The sequence below is a fragment of the Anolis sagrei genome, chromosome 5, assembly GCF_037176765.1.
Source record: "Anolis sagrei isolate rAnoSag1 chromosome 5, rAnoSag1.mat, whole genome shotgun sequence".
Classification (NCBI taxonomy): domain Eukaryota; kingdom Metazoa; phylum Chordata; class Lepidosauria; order Squamata; family Dactyloidae; genus Anolis; species Anolis sagrei.
This window is the reverse complement of record NC_090025.1, coordinates 55950022-55972631: the sequence shown is the minus strand read 5'-3', so window position 1 is coordinate 55972631 and position 22610 is coordinate 55950022. Positions and strand designations below refer to the sequence as shown.

The following is a 22610-nucleotide window of genomic DNA, read 5'->3' as shown; positions in this document are numbered from 1 at the left end:
AATACCATTGCTTTAACTATGCGGATCTTTGTTGCCAGTGTGATGTGTCTACTCTTCACTATTTTATCAAGATTGGTCATTGCTCTCCTCCCAATAAATAAGCATCTCCTGATTTCCTGGCTGCAGTCTGTGCAGTAATCTTTTCACCTAGAAATACAAAGTCTGTCACTGCCTCCACGTTATCTCCCTCTATTTGCAAGTTATCAATCATTCTTGTTGCCATAATCTTGGTTTTTTTGATGTTTAACTGCAACCCAGCTTTTGCGTTTTCTTCTTTCACCTTGATTAGAAGGCTCCTCGGCTCCTCCTCGCTTTCAGACATCAAAGTGGTGTCATCTGTATATCTAATATCAATAACACAGTATAAAACCATAAATACATACAGTTAAAACAATAGCAATTAATTATAACCAAATTATCATAACAGTCATTAAAACAATACTCAGTCCAAAAACCCATTGATAGAACAATAAAATTGTATCCTCATATATATTGTCTTGCCAATCCATTTCCAGTCAAAGTGCTGCTTTGTTTATTGTCCGAAAGCCTGGTCTCAGATAACTCAGGCCCCTTACAGTCATATAGCCCAGAATATCAAGGCAGAAGGGAAGGCTGAGTGAAGGAAGATAGATGCTTTTAAACTGTGGTGTTGGAGGAAAGTTCTGAGAGTGCCTTGGACTGCGAGAAGATCCAACCAGTCCATCCTCCAGGAAATAAAGCCCAGCTGCTCACTGGAGAGAAGGATATTAGAGACAAAGTTGAAGTACTTTGGCCACATCATGAGGAGACAGCAAAGCCTAGAGAAGACAATGATGCTGGGGAATGTGGAAGGTAAAAGGAAGAGGGGCTGACCAAGGGCAGGATGGATGGATGACATCCTTGAAGTGACTAGACTGACCTTGAAGGAGCTGGGGGTGGTGACGGCCGACAGGGAGCTCTGGCGTGGGCTGGTCCATGAGGTCACGAAGAGTTGGAGACGACTGAACGAATGAACAACAATAACAAGGCAGAAAATATCACAATATCTATTTGAAGTGGGTTATATGAGTTCACACTGCCCTATAACCCAGTTCAAAGCAGAAAGTGTGGGATTTTATTCAGCTGTGTGGAAGAGGTCCTAGTTCAAAACAGATATTGTGGGATTTTCTGCCATGATATTCTAGGGCAGTGTTTCTTAACCGGGGGTCGGGACCCCTGAGGGGGTCGCAAGGGGGTGTCAGAGGGGTCGCCAAAGACCATAAGAAAACACAGTATTTTCTGATGGTCATGGGGATTCCATGTGGGAAGTTTGAACCAATTCTATGGTTGGTGGAGTTCAGAATGTTCTTTGATTGTAATGAACTATAAATCCCTGCAACTACAACTCCCAAATGTAAAGATCTATTTTCCCCGGACTCCACCAGTGTTCACATTTGGGCATATTGAGTATTCATGCCAAGTTTGGTCCAGATCCACCATTGCATGAGTCCACAGTGTTCTCTGGATATAGGTGAACTACAACTCCCAAACTCAAGGTCAATGGCCATCAAACCCTTCCAGTGTTTTCCATTGGTCATGGGAGCCAAGTTTGGTTCAAATCCATCACTGGTGGAGTTCGGAATGCTCTTTGATTGTAAGTGAACTATAAATCCTAGCAACTACAACTCCCAAATTACAAAATCAATCCTCGCCCAAGCCCACTAGCATTCACATTTGGGTGTATTGGGTATTTGTGCCCAGTTTGGTCCAGTGAATGAAAATGCATCCTGCATATCAGATATTTACATTATGATTTATAACAGTAGTAAAATGACTGTTATGAAGTAGCAATGAAAACAATATTATGGTTGGGGGTCACCACAACATGGGGGACTGTATTAAGGGGTCACGCCATTAGGAAGGTTGAGAACCACTGTTCTAGGGGCTCCTTCCACAGGGCCATATAACCCAGAATATCCAGGCAGAAGAACTCACAATATCTGTTTTGAACTGGGTTTATCTGTGTTCACACTGCTATATATCCCAGTTCAAGGCAGAAAATGTGGGGTTTTATTTAGCTGTGCAGAAGGAGCCTGGCTTATATAGCTGTGTGAATGGACCCTGAGAGTCTTCTGTGATACTTCAATGGGGAGGAAGGAAAGCAAAGGGAGATGTGATAGAGGCGCATGCGCCCTAAGGGGAAGCCTCCCACCGGCGAGCGCCGTGCCATTCGAAAAGCACTTGGGCCGGACGTGACGTCAGCACGGCGCGCGTGTTGCTGTGGTGAGCGGCTCTCGTGCAGCATGGAGGAGGCGGAGGAGGAGGACAAGAAGAAGGAGCAGGCCTCCGAGGCTGGTGGTACCTTCAAGGTGGCGGAGCAGCTGAGCGAGCTGAGCGTGGCCGCTGAGGGAGCCGCTGGGGAAGGGGAAAAGGCCGCTCCTCAGCCGGAATGCGGCCCCATAGAGGTTCCCTCCGCCCCGCAGGGCCTTCCTGAGAGTGCCGGCGCTTCCGTTGATGGAGGGGGTCTGGAGGCCCTGGAGGGCGCCGCAATGGAAGAGGGGGGGCCTCCGCTCGGAATGGGCCCCTCTTCCCCTCGCTGCGAGGAGACGGAGAGAAAGGTTGGCCTCGGAGATGGAGCGGAGCCGGTTCCTGGCCCCGAAGGAGAGGCCCCAGACCCTAGGAGCCCCTCTCAGCCTCCTCTGGATGTGAATGGCGGGTCGGATCGCGAAGGAAAGGAGGCCACAGTCATGGAAATCAGTGGCAGCTCTTCTTCCGAATCCGAAAGGTGGGTAGTTTCCCCATGAAAGGACTCTTTCCCTTTCCCGGCTGCCAAATAAGCATTGGTTTCATGTAGATCTCAAAACAGATTTATCACTCGTGTCATAGAATCATAGAGACCACAAGGGTCATCCAGGCCAACTCCAAATAGGAATACACGATCCAAGCACTCCTAGCAGATGGCCATCCATCCTCTGTTTCAAAACCCTCAATAATAAACTTTATTTCTAAACTGCACCTCTCCCAAAAGGGACTCGGGGCGGTTTTCAGCACAAAAATAGGCAAACATTCAATACCTTACTAAGTAACAAACATCATCAGGAATAATACAGAATAGTAGCAATAGCCCCGGGTGGTGCAGTGGGTTAAACTGCTGAGCTGTGAACTTGCTGATTGAAAGTTCGCAGGTTTGAATCCGGGGAGTGGCATGAGTTTCCGCTGTTAGCCCCAGCAGTATGGAAACATGAAAATGTGAGTAGATTAATCGGTACCACTCTGGCAAGAAGGTAATGGTGCTCCATGCAGTCATGCCATCTCTCCTACCGTAATCTGAGGTCGCCACGACCATCCCAACACGATTTGCTCTATTTACCGGGTCCTGGAGCCCCCGGTGGCTCAGTGGGTTAAAGTACTGAGCTGCTGAGCTTGTTGATCAAAAGGTCGCAGGTTCGATTCCGGGGAGCGGCGTGAGCTTCCGCTGTGAGCCCTAGCTTCTGCCAACCTAGCAGTTCGAAAACATGCAAATGTGAGTAGATCAATAGGTACCGCTCCGGCGGGAAGGTAACAGCGCTCCATGCAGTCATGCTGGCCACATGACCTTGGAGTGTCTACGGACAACGCTGGCTCTTCAGCTTAGAAATGGAGATGAGCACCACACCCCAGAGTCAGACATGACTGGACTTAAGGTCAGGGGACTACCTTTACCTTTAGGGAAGTGCACTTGGAAAGCACCAGACTCAGGGCCTTTTCTATTGCTACCTCTGCCTTACGGAATTCCTTGCCTCCCTATTTGAGAGCCATGCATGACTTAGGGCATTTTATCCTTGCACTTAAGACCTGGCTTTTTACTAGAGCATTTGACCCATGTTAATTTTAATATTTGTATGTATGTGTTTTATCCTGTATAATTCCTTATGTAAATCGCCTGGAGCATCTCGGATGGAGGGCGATTAATAAGTAATTAAAGATGATGATGGTGATGACCTTGGAGGTGTGTGTGAACAACACTGCTCATCGGCTTAGAAATGGAGATGAGCACCAACCCCCAGAGTCAGACATGTCTGGACTTAATGTCTAGGGGAAACTTTTACCTTTAATAGCAATGAACTTACAATGAAAAAATAAAACATTGAGATGGGGGATAAATCAATTAGACAATAACTTAGGGTGTGTGAACATTAAACATATAATTAAAAACAGACATGAGTTGCATATGAAATGGTTAACACAGGTATTTATTAAAATGTAGCATAGCCATCATATAGTGCAAATTGGATTGTCAGTGTTCCAATGGTTAGTCCTCCTCCTCTCCATATGCTAAAGTGCGTTTTCAAAAGTTTCTTAAAGGAGAGGAGGGTGGAGATTTTTTTCCCAGAGATGGGGAGCAATCATGGAGAAGGTCCCCCCTCTCATTCCCACCAGCCATGCTTGAGACAGGTGGGACTAAGAGCAGGACCTCCTCTGCTGACCACAGTGCACGGTATGGTCTCTATAAGGGGATGCAATTGGACAAAACCATTCAAGACTTTGTAGGTAAGGACCAGCACCTTGTATTTAGCCCAGAAGGGGACCGGCAGTCAGTGGAGCTGTCTCAGTATGGGAGCCGGTAGTCTGTTAGAAATTCTGGAAGTTGGAGTCAAAAATTCCTGGAGGGCCAAAGTTTGCCCATGCCTGCTCCAAAGAATTAACTTCCACCACACTCTAAGGCAGAGTGTTCCACTGTTGACTACCTCGTACGGTCAGGAACTTCTTCCTAATGTTCAGGTGGAATCTCCTTTCCTTCAATTTGCACACATTTCTCAGAGTCCGGGTTTCCAGTGCAGCAGAGAATAAGCTTGCTCCCTCTTCCTTACGACATCCTTTCACATATTTATTCTTGACTATCATGTCTCCTTGCAACCTTCTGCAAGCTAAACATGGCTAGCTCTTTAAGACGCTTCTTGTAGGGCATGATCTCCAGATCTTTAATCTTGCAACACATATGTCAAACCCAAGGCCCACTGGTGGAATCTGGCCCACTATGTCATTTTATGGGCCCTTCAGATGCTGAACTCCAACTCCTATATTTCTCATTTGCCATCATGACTAAAGCTGATGGGAGTTGTTCTACAGTAATATCTGAAAGGCTCACTTTGTTCTATTTAGTCAGGATAGTGGGGTATGGATTTAGATTCAAGGCTTGTGGATATGATGCTCGATTTAACCATGTTGTTTAACCTTTTCCCCAATCTCAGAGCCACAAGTCCTGCTGGGTTGCAGTTTTCATTATCTCCAATCTGCATGGTGGAAAATAAAAAGTGATGGGAGTTGTCATTCAATAGCACCTGGATAAAAACAAAAGATCACCAAATCATTCTGTAAAGCAGTGGTTCCCAACCTGTGGATCCCCAGATGTTCTGGTCGATAACTCCCAGAAATCCTAGTCAGCTGTTAGGATTTCTGGAAGTTGAAGGCCAAATCATCTGGGGACCCACAGGTTGAGAACCACTGCTTTAAAGAAAATATAATTGGCCCTCTGTATCCATGGATTATCCATCCATGGATTCAGTGGCCCTTTGAAGGCAACCATAATACTGGTGTGCCCCCCAATGCAAATCATCTTGACATCCCTGTCTTACGATCAGGAAGTTCTTTCTATTGTTCAAATCTGTCTTATAATCAGGATGTTCTAATTATCAGGTGGAATCTCCTTTTCAGTAATTTGGGTTACAGATTTTTATTTATTTATTATTTATTTGGGGTTCTTGTACCCCGCCCTTCTCACCCCGAAGGGGACCCAGGGCGGCTTACAACTGCAAGGCACACTAAGATGCCTGCCACACAAAACAATCATCACAAAAGTACAATAATTCAAGTTCCCACAATTCAAGCCATTATCCCAATAAAATCCATAAAATCAATAAAATCAATAAGAACAATACAAACCTAATTCTTCCTCCTACCTATCAGTGTACACTAACTCAAAGATCTGTTTTTGATTCCACTTCGACAATCCTGCTGATCTTACACATCTGATTGCCTTGTTTAGTTGTCTTATTTAATTGCCTGGTTGCCCAAAGGCCTGGTTCCACAACCATGTCTTCACCCTCCTCCTGAAGGAGAGGAGGGATGGTGATGTTCTGATTTCCCCCGGGAGTGAGTTCCACAGGTGAGGGGCCACCACTGAGAAGGCCCTGCTTCTCGTCCCTGCCAGCCTCACTTGTGACAGTCACTTGTCAAGAGCAGGGCCTCCCCAGATGATCTCAAACTCCGAGGTGGGACGTAAAGGGAGATTGGCTGTGTTTGGCCTTTTGTTCTGATATGTCTTCCACGAGACAAATATAATGCTAAGAAACTTTCTACAGCAGCTCTGTGATGCTTTTTTTGGACAGCAAAACATTACTTGCTGGGGATGCAAACATTGGCCACAGATGAATGCTCTTCAGAGTCTTAAACAAGGATAATGCTTTGAGAAGCTTTGAGAAGCCTCAAGATAAACAATTTAAGTTATTTTATTGCTTCAAAGGCTATCTTACTCTGGGTGCTTTCAAAGTCTCTTGCTCATTATTAAACTTTTCCAAGGCTCAAGGTTTCAAGGATAAGCACTGCTTCCGAACCAAAGCTTGGAACTAAGAAGGAGGCATGTTCCTACAGTCATGCAAAATACCTCCAAAGTTAGGACTTCTTTGTTTTGGTGGCAACCATAAATCTTAGCAGATTGCCATGACCAAGTTTTTGACACTGTGTTCAATGTCATCACAGGGTTTTTATGGACACATCATTATTTTTCTTTCATAAAAAAGGACTGTGGGAGGATATATTTTGAAAAATAAAATTTCACTCTTGTGCAGTGATACCGATTCAGACAGTTCATCTTCTGACTCCTCCTCTTCTTCCTGTCTTCCAATGCTGTCTGAAGATGATGGTGAGCAAAATAAAAATGAAGATGACACTTGCAATTCTACCAAAGGTGAACTGCCTAAAGTAAGTATGTCTAAGAATCTTCTCTGAGCAGTTATGAGGCAAAATTAGTGTTTCCTTGGAAAAAAGCATGATTCAATCTGTTCTCTGTCCAACTGTCCAAATGGAAACAGTAGAGCAGAAAGATACTCAATGGGGGAAGGAGGGTTGAAGTGGAGGGTTTTTAGAGCCTTGTGTGTGTTGCTACTTTTTTGTAGATGCCTACACCAAACACTTTCAGTTATTTTTCTTCAGGTTTCAGAATTTGGCTAGAAAAGCAGTATGTGCCAACACCCTCGGTAATAGATATAGTATTTAAAAGGGAAAATTTGTGAATTGGAAACTTACTCTACAGCAAGTCCTGGATTAGAATACCTTGTCTCCTACCCATAACATTCATTTTTTTCCTCAACCACACTAAAAGAGAACCACCTTGAAATCTCTTTGTTTTCCTTTGTTTCTTATGAGTGTTTTCTTAATAGAACAATAGGTGTTTTGTAATAATAATAATAATATAATAATAAATGTTATTCATTACCTGCCTCTTCTGTTGGCTTGAGGTAGGGTGCAACAAAGTAAAAATATATGAACATAAAATGCATTGATTAAAAGCAGGGTATGAAATTACCATATAGTAGCAATAGACTGTAAATCAGAACTCATGATTGAAAGTTGACTGGGTAGGCCTGCTGGAAGAGATGCGTCTTCAATTGTGTCTTCAATTCCGACAGCTTGTTTAGCTATCAAATCTCTTCTTTATAACTTTTCTGGCATCAGTAAGGGCCCATTGACTACAATTGCCCAAGGGACTATTTTGCCTGTGGAATTGCAAGGGCTTCCAGGATACATTTGTTTCAGTGCAACCTATCTAATCCATTCCCCTGTTGATTTTGGGGGTTGGGGAGTTGACTTAATGTTAGCCAGTGCCAAACTCCTTCTTGCATGCTTACATTAGACATGGTCAGGCATCCTTCTCAGCTCTAAGTTCAAGTGATAGAAGGCTTCTGTGCATGTGCAGTGTTTTGACAGTTCCATCGATCTTGTATCTTGATTTCTTTTAAGCAAAATACAGATCATGGTGCTTACAGTTAATACTGGATGTGATTGGACAAGTAGGTTTTAGGTCTGAGTACATACATTTCACACAAATATAATGGATTATTTATAGTTGATTTAGGTGACAATTCATCATTATTATCCAGCAGGAATCACTTTGTATTGAAGATTTGAAAATAATTCTGCCTGAATCTGTTGAACTGATGCCTTTTGGGAAGGTTTCCAGCATCATTGGACATTTAGGTAAGCATGTGATACACATATTTTCATTTTTAATGAAAACATTTTCAGATGATTAAATTAAATTCATACCCTTTTTATTTCCCTTTGCTGATACCTTTTTATGTTTTTATCATAGGCATTGGATAGTTTGTTAGTTGTTTTTCAGGCTCTATTCTCTTCTCACTTGTATGCTATAGTTGAAGCATTTCCTTTTCCCTTTTTATAAGCCTATAATTTTTTCTACAGTCATGAATGGTTAGTTGTGTTGTTGAAGGCTTTCATAGCTGGAATCACTGGATTGTTCTGAGTTTTCCGGGCTGTATGGCCATGTTCCAGAAGCATTCTCTCCTTCATGTTTCGCCCACATCTATGACAGGTATCCTCAGAGTTGAGGGGTCAGAGATTGCCTGCCATAGATGTGGGTGAAACATCAGGAGAGAATGCTTCTGGAATATGGCCATACAGCCCGGTAAACTCACAGTACCCATCCGTGCCTTTCAGGTAGACTGATTTACATTATATTTTTTCTACGAATGTTTAAATATAACTACATTTAACAATTTTGAAAACTTATTCACAATGCATTTTGAAGGTTTCCTATAAGAAGAACATTAAAGTTGTGGATACACATTCCTTACAAAGAAGACTTATTTACATATTCTAGAATTTGTTTATTTTTTAATAAATTGGACAACTTCTATGGCCCCTAGAAATCACTGAAGATAGAATTTACTCATAATTATGTGCAACATACAGGAAATATGCTTCTCCTAAAAACAAGACTTTCCAGGATATGTCTAGTGAATTTGATAGTGGAGATGCTACCCGGATGAGATGCAACAACTGCAGCACATGATCTCTGCCTAACGTAGAAGGAAGCCATTAACTTAGAATAAACAAAATCAAAAAAGGCTGACTAATAAGTGCATGTGAAGTTATTCTTACGTCGTGCTCATGATGCATGCTTTACTTTTTAGATTGCTGTAAACTGAATCTGATGCAGTGCATTCCAGTGGTTAAGAAAAATAAAATGTATTGGCTTTCTGTTAATTTAATATTATGCTTGTCTTGATCTATTTACTTACCTTTCACTTTTACTGCTTTGTCCTACTTTATTTTTTCCATATAATTTTTATTGCGAGTCTTTGAAGAATGGGGATGGATACAAGAATGAATATAGAACAGGGACATTTTTAATATCTTACATCTTTGTCTTCCTTTGTTTTTTAATACAAAAAGTTTTCTATAATGTGAAAAAAGAAAAAAAAAAGCATTTATTTTCAAATCTTAAACAGAAGGATAGAAAAGTGGGTGCATAGTGTTCCAAAACACCAGAGATAGAAAAGTTGAGAAATGGAAAATACAAACCCCTAACTAACACTTTATACCCTGTCTGTGCTATCTTCTTCATAATCAAAAAATCTATTCTTTTTGTCGTAAAACTTATCTCTGGTAGATTAACTTTCCAGGATCTTTTGGGTATCATTGGGGATCCTGCTATTCTTGTCACAAATTTCTCTAATTTTTTTCTTTTCTTTTTATTCCTACATCTCTGTAGTACTAATTTTTCCTTAATGCTATAGAAAAATGAATATTTTCAATTTCCTTTCTTTTTAGAAATACTCAATAAAGGTATTTTTTTATTCTTCAAATTTGGATCTGGTGATGGTATAAGCTTATTACTTCATCATACTAGAGAATGAATTCACTTTAAATCTGGTTTCTGCCTCCTGCGGAATTCTGAGGTTTGTAGTTTAGTGAGGCTGTTAAAAGGTCCTTCCTAAACTACAAACCCCAGAATTCTACAGGAGGCAGCAACTGGATTTAAAGTGGATTTATTCTCTAGTGTGATCTCTGCCATGCCCAATGTTTTTGTAATCCATAAATCTTTGGGATTTCTTCATGTTTCCAATAGTAAGCATAAACAATCCTTGCTGCAGTTACCATGTATAGAAAGAATATCAGGGGTTTTTTTTTGAAGTGTTGGCTTCTGGCTCTAGTGGTACTTTATTTTTTAAGATGTCTTCAATGTAACGGTGCCTCATCCAGTCATGCTGGCCACATGACCTTGGAGGTTTCTACGGATAACGCAAGCTCTTCCGCTTAGACATGGAGATGAGCACCAACCCACAGAGTCAGACATGACAGGACTGAATGCCAGGGGAAACCTTTATCTTTACTATGAAAGCTTATGTTTGCTGCAGACTTCTTTCTCCCAGTTAGTCTCAAGAATGCTACAATATTCCTTTGTATTCTGTTAATATACTAACATAGCTTAATTTTGATAAGAGCTCTACTCAGCTAAACTTTAATTCAGTATAATTAGCAAAGAAAAGTGCTCTGACATAGACTTTAATTATGGTTTAAATTCTGCTCAATACTACTTGGTTATTTAATGGAATGTTAGTGCTAGTTATATTTTTAGAGGAGATAAGCTTGTGGTATACCATATATTGTACCCGCTATGGAAAAAATACATTAAAGTGTTCGTAAAAAAATAGGGAAAATATTTGAATATCGCGGTAGGCTTTCTGATACTGTGAAGTGAGAATTTCATTACCTTACAATAGTTTGGCTCCAATCAAACATATTGTAAGATGTCCTCCTCTTATTGTCTGACTCAGGTCCTTTCCACACAGCTGAATAAAATCCCACTTTATCTGCATGGCAGTGTGGACTCAGATAACCCAGTTCAAAGCAGATATTGTAGGATTTTCTGGCTTGATATTCTGGCAGAAGGGCCCTCAGTTTATTAAATTATGCTCATGATGGGATTAGTCTGTTGTATTAGAAGCACTTTGTGGAATTTTTATAAAGGAGTGTACGGAGGTGAATATTTAGTTTGACATTACATTGCCTCAGGATAGATTGCTTCCTTCAGGAAATGAATTTCTCTTAATTAATGTTACAAACAGTTCTTGCTTCCCCAACAGTGAATATTAGATTTTTGCTGGTTGGATAATTAGAAGTAATTTACATTTTTTATTAAGTGATCCTCATATCACCTGCCTTATATGTACTTTTTAAAAGAAATAATTTTAATGAAGTGTTGCATGCTTCAGGGGTTTAAAGGAAAGTATATTTGTCAGAGCAGTATGCAATTTGTAGGCAAGATGGTTAACAGTTTAGGTTGGTATTATTCACCATTAATTGCATTACTGCCTACTTGTATAGTGACATGTCATAATAGTGGAAATAATGTGCTTTCACTGAAGGTTTTCGGTTCTATCATCTCAGTCAGTGTCATCCTTAATAGAGAGTTTTAGTAATCTTCTATGTGTCTGTGAACATTTGCAAAAGCTAACTGCCATATGAGGAAGTAATAAAGCTTTCTAATTTGTAACCATAAACCATGATAAAGCAATAATAGCATAGTGGGTATTCTAATGATATTTTCCCAGCATCTGATCAGAGAGTGAGATGCAGTCTTTGAAAAAATATGTATAACAATTACGTTCCTTGTGGTAAAGCATGAAATTTGGCATGAGTGTATTAAACAGTTTTAGTATTCATGTTTTGAAGCATTGCTTATTTGGTGTCAGAAAGCAATATCACTTATTTTTTGAAATGGTAGCTATGTACAAGTACACTGTAAGAAAAAACGAGTTATTTGTTCCCTATTTATTTTATATTATATTTACTATATGTTGGATAATATTACCCAGCATCAATAGTTTACTCTAAGATATGTTATTTAGCAAGCTGTATAACAGTTATCTAATATTATACTCGCTCAACATACACACACACACACACTGTTTTGCACTTTTTGTATTGATACATGCCATATGTTTTTGGAAGACCTAAATAACCTAAAGGCACTAGAACCTGTCTAATTGCAGAAGCTAAGCAGAGTCAGCCCTGCTTAGTTGAAAGCTCAGAGACACATGTTTTATGTTGTAAGACCTTGTCAACAATACAAATTAGTGAGTTGCTGTGAGTTTTCCGGGCTGTAAGGCCATGTTCCAGAAGCATTCTCTCTTGATGTTTCACTCACATCTATGGCAGCATCCTCAGAGGTTATGAGGTCTGTTGGAAATTAGGCAAGTGAAGTTTATATATCTGTTGAATGTCCAGGGTGGGAGAAAGAACCCTTGTCTGTTTGAGGGATGTGTGAATGTTGCAGCTGGCCACTTTGATTAGCATTTAATGATATAGCAGCTTCTAGCGTGACTGCTTCCTGCCTGGGGAATCCTTTGTTGGGATGTGTTAGCTGGCTCTGATTGCTTCATGTCAGGAATTCCCCTGTTTTTTTAGTGTTCCTCTTTATTTATTGTCCTGATTTTAGAGGTGTTTTTAAACAAAGTTTTATTGGTTGTCGAACAGTTGTCAATTCTTGTATCAAGGAATATGCAAAAGTATAAAGATTTTGTTATTGTTTGCCTTCAGACTGTTTTGGGCTTATGGCAATTGTAAAACGACCCTTTCATTGCATGTATTGTCGAAGGCTTTCATGGCTGGAATCAATAGGTTCTTGTAGGTTTTTTTGGGCTATAGGGCCATGGCCCTATAGCCCGAAAAAACCTACAAGAACCTTTCATTGGATTTTCTAATCAAGATTTATTCAGATGGGGCTGAGAAAGAGTAACGTGCCCAAGATCCCCTAGTAGTCTTTCATAATTGGTCTGCAAAGTCATAGTCCAGTGCGTAAACAACCATACAATGCTGGGGCTCTGATGGCTTTGCCATACAGCAAGAAAGTATATTAATATGAACCTTAATGTTTCATGAATCTTAATGTGCCCTTCCATTTAAATAATTGAGAAGGTTGTTTCTACTGGAAATTTGGTGGTCAGACTGTGTGCAGGCATTCCCCCCCCCCCCCCAAATATTTTGGGCTTTCCAAATCAGTGCAGTGCCCTTGCCCAATTTCAATTAGCTTCATTTTGGCTATTGGAAGGTTTTCTATCCACTTTTAGTGGTAAGCTGCTCTTTATCACCTTTCAATAGGGCAGTGATTCTCAACCTATGGGTCCCCAGGTGTTTTGCCCTACAACTCCCAGAAATCCCAGCCAGTTTATCAGCAACCACTGCAGTAGAGGGATGTCAGGCATTTTCTTTCTAAAAATGCCTGGCTTGCTTTCAGGGAACCTAGAAGCAAGCATTTCATTTTATACTAAAATAGAGTGGATAGCCTTAACTTTCTTTGCTGGGAGCAGAAGAAAACCTGCTGCTTTTCATCCCCTCTTTCTCTGAGCAAAGGAAGCATGGTTATTACCTCTTAAAAAACTGCCTGCCTGCCTTTCTTCCAGTGATCCCGGAAGCCATTTGCCCAGACAGTATACCCAAGTGTATTTGCTTTACAAGCAAAGTGTTTTTGAAAATTGGCATATGTGCTTCTCTCCCCCCCCCCCCCCCCCCCCGGTCAGTTATGGCATTTTGTCTTTTGTGTGGGAGATGGGCTGGAGTATTTGTGGTCAGGATATTGAATGTATTATACAGAATTGGTATACGTTAAGATAGTTTGCTTCCTTGGGTAAAAAAAAAATGGAAAGGCTGTTATCAATTACATGCTTCTATCAGTTGTCTGTAGATCAGTAGAGTAGAAAACTGTTGTGGTAAACTGGTTCTTCAGATTAATGCAAAAGTCTTTTTATCTTCCTTTTGAAAAAAAAAACATTTTGAGAATTCAAATATTTTCATTCTAGTAATTGTTGAGTCCCAGAAAGGAATGCCCCCTGTGAACGAAGATACTGTGCTTTTCAGAGGTGACCGACATTCAATAGGAAAGGTGAGCAAAATCATCTGGCTATAATTAAGGCTTCTTTCTTTCTGCTCTAGACACGATAGTTTTCTACATACTTTTGCTTATTATTTGCTACATTAATTGGAGAGGGGAGGCAAACATAATTTAAGATGTAGAAATGTGAGTTTCATGAAGCCTTTGTCCCTATTATATGGGGAAAAAAATCTTTGGGCAACAAAAAAATGCAAAAGATCAAAACAGATTAAAGGACAAACTGCAAGATTACAAGTTACTAGAGAAAAATTCTTACTTGGCGACAGAAGGTTAAACTTTAGATTAGTCCTGTTTAGGGTAAACTCACACCCGTTGCACTACTGGCAATTGGTCTTGTCGAATATTGTTTTGATTGAGTTTTACATTGCTGTTTTATTATGATTTATTGAATTATACTTTTATCTAGCTGGTTATATTTAAGTATGTTTTTATTTTAATTGTGTTTTTGCTTTGATAGATTGTTTTGTATTTGTGTCTGGGCATTTTGTCCTATCTGCAAGTAGCTCCAAGTCCTTTCAGGGAGATGGTGGCAGAGAATAAGAATAAAGTTGTTGTTGTTAAAGTCCTTGCAGTTTATAAATCTGTTCTGGGTAGGACTGATATTTGATTTAGCCTACAGAGAACAAGGTTATAGTTCATATGGACATTTTAGGTTGTAGATGTTTCATCATTTGTTGCTGTTGTTAATAGTATTAACAGGCCTAATAGATCCCATGACTGTTATGTTGTTTTCTAGTTTGCAGATGATATTATTTAAGTCCTGTGCTGAATAATCTTTTTAAAAATCAGTTTTAAGTCCTCTTAATCATTTAAGACTTAAGCAGTAGGCCATTGCTTTTATTTTAAAATAGTACATTTTAGTTTTGATGTTGACATTCATGAGTGGTGGGCCATATATTCTGTGTAGCTTGCCATTCAGTAAATTTTATACTAGAGCTTTTTACAGGAGAGCTAGCTAGCTCATACTTCAGGGGCTAAGTATTAGACTTCCTTATTGGTGTTTAGTTTTGCTTATTTACTAAGCTCTAAATCTCTGTCAGTAAAGTATTTTGAGAAATACAGAGGAGACCTGCTTTCACTTTATTTTCACAAAATGATGAGGAAGAAGGCTTTAGTTCTAGGCAGCTTAGTAGTTCCTTTAGTCTAAAGTTCAGTCTGGTCTTTGAAACTGAGTGGTGTGTAAATGTTCTCTCTGACAGCAGGATATAAATCCTTACCTAAATGAATAAAAAATCTTCACTGCTGAATGCTCCTTAAGGAATTTCTTGCCAGTGAATGCAAGACCTGTAAAATTTCAGCTGGGTATAATACAGAATCCTGACTACAGAATACAGAGAATACCGGATGATAGCTGTGTGCTAGTGTAATTCAAATCTCACCCTTCAAAATTGCAGGCATGTGGTGATCGAGTTTTTTGTATCCCAGAAATGGTCCGGGATCACATATGTATTCATGTAGTAGGTGGATTTGGAATCCTTTGTTTTTAACACATCAATACTATGATAGAAGACTTGGATAGGAAAGATCTAGATGAATATGTGACACAACCTAAGGACCTCATCACACTAGAGAATGAATCCACTTTAAATCTGGTTTTCTGCCTCCTGCAGAATTCTGGGGTTTGTAGTTTAGTGAGGCTGTTTAAGGCTCCTCCCTAAACTACAAACCCTAGAATTCTGCAGGAGGCAGCAACTGGATTTAAAGTGGATTCATTCTCTAGTGTGATGAAGTAGTAAGATATATAATCACATTGTTTTATATTTACAGGCATTCGATTCTGTCTCATTTTGGAAACTAAACATGGCCAGGCCTGGTTAGTACTGAGGTGGGAGGCTGCCAAGGTGTTGTAAACTATATTTCAGAGGAAGAAACTGGCAAAATCAGTTCTGCATGCTGACTTGAAAAAGATACATTTACAAGCAGAGTTCATTTAGTTATGTGTGCTGATACACACATAACTAAATGAACTCTGCTTGTAAAGGCATCTTTTTAATTTTTTTAAACTTATTTTTTGTTAGCATTATTTTCTTATTTAAGGTTGAAAAAGATTGTATCTCTTAAAATCCTTCCTGAAGTAATCCCAGTAATACTAAATTCAAAGCTATTTTTCAAAGCTTGAAGGACATATTTTATTGCTTTTTATGTTTGGTTCCTCTGTTGACCTCTTTGCCTTCCCAGTGTAGTGTTATTTGTTTCTGTGTGGCCTGTAGTTATTGATCTTGTTCTGTTTCTTAAATCTATAACATTTATTGTCTTGCAGATCTTTGAGGTATTTGGCCCTGTGTCTCATCCATTTTATGTACTACAGTTTAACAATCCTGAGCATATTGAAGCTAAAGGTATCAAAATACATGATGCTGTGTATTTTGCTCCATCGGTTGAGAGCGTCACCCAGTATATATTTCCAGAAAAACTAAAGCAGTAAGTCTATACTGTTGCTTAGAAATCTATCTTTCAAATGCAGTCTGATGTCAAAACTATCGATTAGTGTTCTTATACGCTCATATATAAGCAGAAGTTTCCATTTGGACAACAAACTATCCTTGGAGTTTCTTGATTTGTTTTGCTTTAAATTTCTTCATCTTAGTTGTGATTTTGGTATGGAGTAATAGTTTTTCATGTTCTCTGTGTCTCACACATTTAGGCCTTGTGCATTCTCTTAACATAACTTGTATACTCTACCTTATATTGAAATGATTTCAGTAAGAAGTTTATATTTTAAATCCTCCCTTCCTAACACAATTTAAAATAAAAATATCTAACCCAGTCTGTAAAATAAAAAAATACGTCATTTCACAAATTACTTGGAAATTAGGTTCTTGTGGGGTTTTTCGGGCTATAGAGCCATGTTCTAGAGGCATTTCTCCTGACGTTTCGCCTGCATCTATGGCAAGCATCCTCAGAGGCAATAATCCTCATTACCTCTGAGGATGCTTGCCATAGATGCAGGCGAAACGTCAGGAGAAATGCCTCTAGAACATGGCTCTATAGCCCGAAAAAACCCACAAGAACCTAGTGATTCCAGCCATGAAAGCCTTCGACAATATTTGGAAATTGCAAACCATTTTCTGAAAACATCTGGTCAATCTTCCCTTGTGCTTTTCCATATACTCTTCCTTAGTTTGCACAACATCTATAAAGTTTAACACAGATCCAACTATTCAGATATGCTGTGTCACACGCAGAACCAGTGTTGTTTAGCATTCATGTAATGCATTCTAAGCATTCAAATATTTATCATACACTATTACACCAGTCCTGTAAGGTTTATCAGTATTTTTTCACTATTGAATATAGGGATCCTAGGTTGAAAGAACAGTGATTTGTCTAGTTCAGTGGTTCTCAACCTTCCTAATGCTGTGACCCCTAATTACAGTTCCTCATGTTGTGGTGACCCCTAACATTATTTTCATTACTACTTCATAACTGTAATTTTGCTGTTGTTATTAATCGTAGTGTAAATATCTGATATGCAGGATGTATTTTGATTCACTGGACCAAATTTGGCAGAAATACCTGATATACCCAATTATTGGTGGGGTTGGGAGGATTTATTTTGTCATTTGGGAGTTGTAATTGCTGGGATTTGTAATTCAGTTACAGTCAAAGAGAATTCTGAACCCCAACAATGATAGAATTGGGCCAAACTTCCCACACAGAACCCACATTACCAAGAGAAAATACTGAAAGGATTTGGGAGGAATTTACAGTGATTTAGGGGAGAGCACACCTGCTCTCCCCCTCCCCACTTGAAGTCTCAAAAACATCCCTCCCCTTGGCTGAGAGGCTGGCCAATCACAGCAGGAGGAGGGCTTTTGGTGGGAGGATTTGCTGTCAGTTTCCAAAAAGGAAGAGAAGGATAGGTGGAGAATTCTTCAGCCTTCTCCCCCAAAGGGGTTCCTAAGACTATCAGAAATATGTATTTTCTGATGGTCTTTGGTGACCCCTCTGAAACCCTCCTTGTGACCTCCAGGTTGAGAAACACTGGTCTAGTTCCTCTTGGTACGTTTCTAGTCAAGATAAGATTTGAACATTTGACATCTAGTTCTTGCTACTGGCACTTGTGGACAACATTTAAATTTTCTCTTAACATTGGGGTAACCTCTCTTGCAGAAGAAATACTTGAAAACTGCTAGCTGTTTTCCATGGTTTTTCTTCACCTATGACAGTGGGAATTATTTAAAAAAAAAAACCAAACAGTCAACTGTGTTACTAGAAATTTGGCAAGCTCTTGGGTTTCTGTTCCCATAATGCTTAGACTTTGACTACTGTTTGAGCTTTATCAAACTTTTGGAGACTACTAAATGGGCAACAATAACTTACGTGTAGCTTAATACCCAACCTTTGGTGATTTTCTATTTGTTGTACCTTTTTAGAGAGAAAGGATCTGATGCATCATGGAAGAATGATGAAGAGCCACCTCCTGAAGTAAGTAACATTTGTTAAGTGATGAATTTATTCTTTAGTGTATATAAGTAGTTCCACTTTAACCTGGATTTGAATTATGTTTGAGTGGTTCTGCATGTCAAGAAAAGCCACTTAATATGCCTTGAGTTACATTTTAATGTCAGAAAATGAAGTACCTCCCCTAGAGAAACTTGATATGTTATTATCTGAATGGTAATTTGCAGCTAACCTCTTCATTTATGTAAACTGGTCTGCATAGATAGTGTCTACAGCTCCTTTTACACTGCCATATAAAATCCAAGTTATCTGCTTTGAACTGAATTATATGGCAGTTTAGAAGGGGCCTACATCTTTGGTTCTTTTCAAGATATAGTTTTCAAGGAATAGTTTCTTTTTAGATTTCATGTTTCAGGGCTGTTTTGAATGCTGATTTTTGAAAGTATAGTTTATCAGTCTCTGCAAGGTTTTAAAGTTGACTTGTGTATGGCAGGGAATTGTACCTCACCATTTCCATTGGAAATTTGGAGGCCCACAGACTGCATGCAGCTACAAAATTCTCTATTTATGGATTCCCAATGCTTCCCCATTCCCCCTCTTCATCACCCTTACTCTGGCCACTGAAGGTTGCCACCAAATTTGGTGGCAAGCTGCTCTTTGTGCTGCAGAATGCAAGACATACAGAATGCAGACCCAACAGTTATGTATCACATTCTTCAAGTATGAAAATGACAAATTCTTCCTTTTTTAAAATGCCTAGCTTGCTACCCGGACACCCAGGAGCAGTCATTTCCTCCTGTTAAAAGATAGTTTGTAGCCAAACTTTATTTCCTTGGAGCAGAAGAAAAGCTGCACCTTGAATCTCTTCCTCTTCCATGGTTGATACCTCTTTAAAATGCCTCCTTCTTTTCAGGAGTCCTGGGAATAGTTTACCCAGTTATTATTCCCAAGTCCCTTAGAAAGCCGTTCCCCATTCATATGCTTCTGCAAAGGTGTTTAAAGTGGCTTGTAGGTCTTCCCCTTCTCTCTCAATGTCAGTCATGGCATTTGGGCGACGGGGGACGGGTGTGGCCTGCCCACTGCTGAAATAAATTAGGGAAATATACATGATCAGTATGAGAGATTCATTTTCTATAGGGCCTCCATTCCTTCAGTATGAGGTTGGATTTCAACAATATTCCAAAATGTCACTGGCATAATTTGAACTTCCATGAATGCTTGTTTGTCTGCTCTGATAGCTGGTAAAATGTAAATATTGCTATTTGTATCAGCTCCTGGGTTTTTTTTTAACTTTAAGTGTTCTCCTACAGGTTTTAGACTTTAGTGATGATGAAAAAGAGAGAACTGCAAAGCAACAGAAGAAATCTCAGAATTTAAGAAGAAAGAAATTCAAATCACAACAAGATTATGGTAAGTAGCTTGTAACGACAAAAGTTGGTCCCAGAGACCAGGGGAATTTGCACAAAAAACAGCAATTGTACCTTGGGATTATTGTATTAAAGGAATATCAGTTTACATTAAGTACAATAAATTAATATTTATGCTGCAATTGGTATTTGTAGATGCCATAGGTTCTTTCTTCCAGAATTCTAAACAATTCTCAAATACAACATTTCATTCCACACTTCCCATTGATATAGCATCACTGATTAATACTTGACTGACCACATATTATTTTCCCTGTATCAATAAGTTAAAGGGAAAACATAGAATGAGATTGAGAAGATGGCCAGTCCAGTCAGTCCACAGATTACGAGCAAGATAAGTTCTGTAGGTTTGTTCTTAAGTTGAATTTGTATATAAGCACGTTTTAAAGTTTAACTCCAGTCAAATATATACATATATTTAACTTTGGATAGCATAAGGAAGAGTTAACAGCCTTGTGGTGTTTGTCTGTGTCCCTATTCAGAGGATTTCATCTCACTTTCTTCTCTGTGACAATTGAATTCTGAAAAAATTGGGTTGTTATAGAGACAAGTATTGCTGATAAAGCTTCAGCGCAGACAACTTTTCTCCATGGTAACTCTTACAGGTGTGACTTTTCCTTCATAGGGGTAGATTTCTCTCACTTCCTGTTGTCTGACTCCCGTTTGTAACTAGGAGTCATGTGCAAGTTGGATGCATGTAACTCAGGGACTGGCTGTTCTGGCAAGGTTGAATGTATTGGAGCTCCAATTTATTATATCCTTCTAAAATTAGCCTTGTCATTGTAAGTGGCGCACTTGTTTTCACACAATGCAGTACAACCAATCTGTTCTTTCCCCACTTGTTCAGTAGATAAGAGTGGAATGGATTACCAGCCCAGACAACACTATCATTCAGATTATTCAGACAGGAGAGAACCTCATTCCACCTTTACAAGAGGACGATACCCACATCCTTCTGCATCTCCGCGCTTTTTTAGACATCAGGGGAGGACTCCACAACAACATCCTTCTAGCTATGCTGAACCATGGAAACCTTCAGCGTTTCATCAGCAGCAGAGGCCAGATAATTCAAGAAGACATCAGTATTCCTTTCCTCCCCCTTCATTTGAACCAGAGGCAAATTTTGCACCTTCACCTCAACCTGCAACATGGGGATGGCCTCCGGGATATACTCAGAATACATATGATCCTTTGTTGTCACTACTCTCTTTGCCCCCACCACCTCCACCCCCACTACCTCCTCCATCAGCTCCTTTCAACAGTATGAATCCTCCTTAAGCTGAGCTACCCTTTAATCTTTTCAATAGTCTTGAAAATGTCAGATTTCCTTCTTAAATGCTGTATATGTTTTATTTTCTGGAGTCTTTTCTTTTGGGGGGGGGGGCGGGATGGAGGAAGGATATTTTATGTTGTGTACAGAAATGTAAACCTTAAATCAAGTAATTTTATAATAAAGTTAAAATCTTATTTTGAGAACAGGAAATAATTGAAATATGGCAATATTTCTTTAGTGAAATTTTGTAATCCAAATTCTTGGTATGTATTATTTTTTAATAAACCTCTACCTTATTTCTACACTGGCAGATTTACATTAATATACAGAAGTCTTTTGCATAAATAATGTTTTATGATAACTAAAACCAAACCTAGTATCTATAACAAGAGTCGGTGCAGAATTTTGAAATTCCAGGTTGTATATTCAGGGTATTATTTTGTAATTCACTTAAGTAAAGAAATGCCATTTCATAAAATTCCATGCAGTTTCAAACCTATCCAATTCAGGGAGTGTATAGTTATTTCTCCAGTTTTAAGTTTGTGGACTTAACTGAGCTTTCTTTAGCCTCTAAACAATGGTGTATAATTGCAAAGATAGCCCATTTAACTTTAGGATTTGGGTTATTTTCTGAGTAGTTGGTGTAGGAAGCCATAGTATGAATAAGTCGCTTGGCTTTATCTATGTTGCAATTACACACACACACAAAATACATTCAAAAACACTCTTCCACTATTTATAATCTAGACTTTTCCCCCTGGGAGATTCTGCCTTTGCATTTTCAGGCCTGGTGGAAAATGAGGCTCTGGGTCACTGGAACTCCCTCGTCTCTTTTTAATGATAATTTTATTCCAATTTGGTTCTCAATTCTTTAGGGCTACTTCCAATTCTCTTCTTGCCTCTGATGGGTTTTTCCCCCTTGTGATTACATTCCTCTTTTGCTTTAACTTTAAACATTCCAGGACTCAGACTTGAGAATTGTTCTTCAACCAGCCTATTTGATTTGGAGAGTATTCAACATTTTGAATTCTTTGAAAAGTATTCTATGGAGCAATATCCAAAATTTCAATGGTAGTCTGAAATGTTTTAAAAATGTATTCTGTAAGTGCATTTGGATAGAGAACAATAATCAAAGCTTTAAATATATTGAAAAATTCGGAATATGCATGGCAAAAATTTCTGTAGAATGCACTCAATGGGTGCATCTGCGCCATAGAATTAATTGAGTTTACCAACACTATAACTGCCCATGACTCATTGCTATGGAATCTGGGGATTTGTAGTTTGGTGAGGCATCAGTTGGCAGAGAAGCCTAAAAAGCCTTGTACAATTACAATTCCTAAGAATCTATAGCATTTAGCCATTGCAGTTAAAGTAGTGTCAAAGTACAATAATTCTAAAGTGTAGATACACTGTAGAATTATAAAGCTGTTGTTCTCCCAACCTTGTTATATGCCTGCAAAACGTGGGATGTCTACAAACATCACACTCAATTCCTGGGACAATTTAATCAGCGTTGCCTCTGAAAAATCCTGCAAATCTCTTGGAAAGACAGGTAGACAAATATCAGCATACTAGAAGAAGCAAAGACCAC

At 39.3% G+C, this 22610-nt stretch overlaps 1 protein-coding gene across 4 annotated transcripts; it reads left to right on the top strand.

Annotated features, from left to right (window-relative positions):
• The first annotated feature begins 2195 nt into the window (after positions 1-2195).
• On the top strand, positions 2196-21318 carry NAF1 (nuclear assembly factor 1 ribonucleoprotein). 4 transcript variants are annotated; one of them, XM_060778760.2, is made up of 8 exons: positions 2196-2743; positions 6786-6918; positions 8100-8193; positions 13821-13903; positions 16173-16333; positions 18289-18340; positions 19627-19726; positions 20594-21318. In XM_060778760.2, exons 1-8 carry the CDS (start codon positions 2262-2264, stop codon positions 21019-21021), a joined length of 1533 nt encoding a protein of 510 aa, XP_060634743.2. In that variant the 5' UTR covers positions 2196-2261; the 3' UTR covers positions 21022-21318. The 4 variants fall into 4 exon arrangements, with proteins under 4 accessions (XP_060634743.2, XP_067324806.1, XP_060634742.2 ...); XM_067468705.1 differs by having other exon boundaries at positions 20591-21318; XM_060778759.2 differs by having other exon boundaries at positions 8097-8193.
• Positions 21319-22610: the final 1292 nt, after the last annotated feature.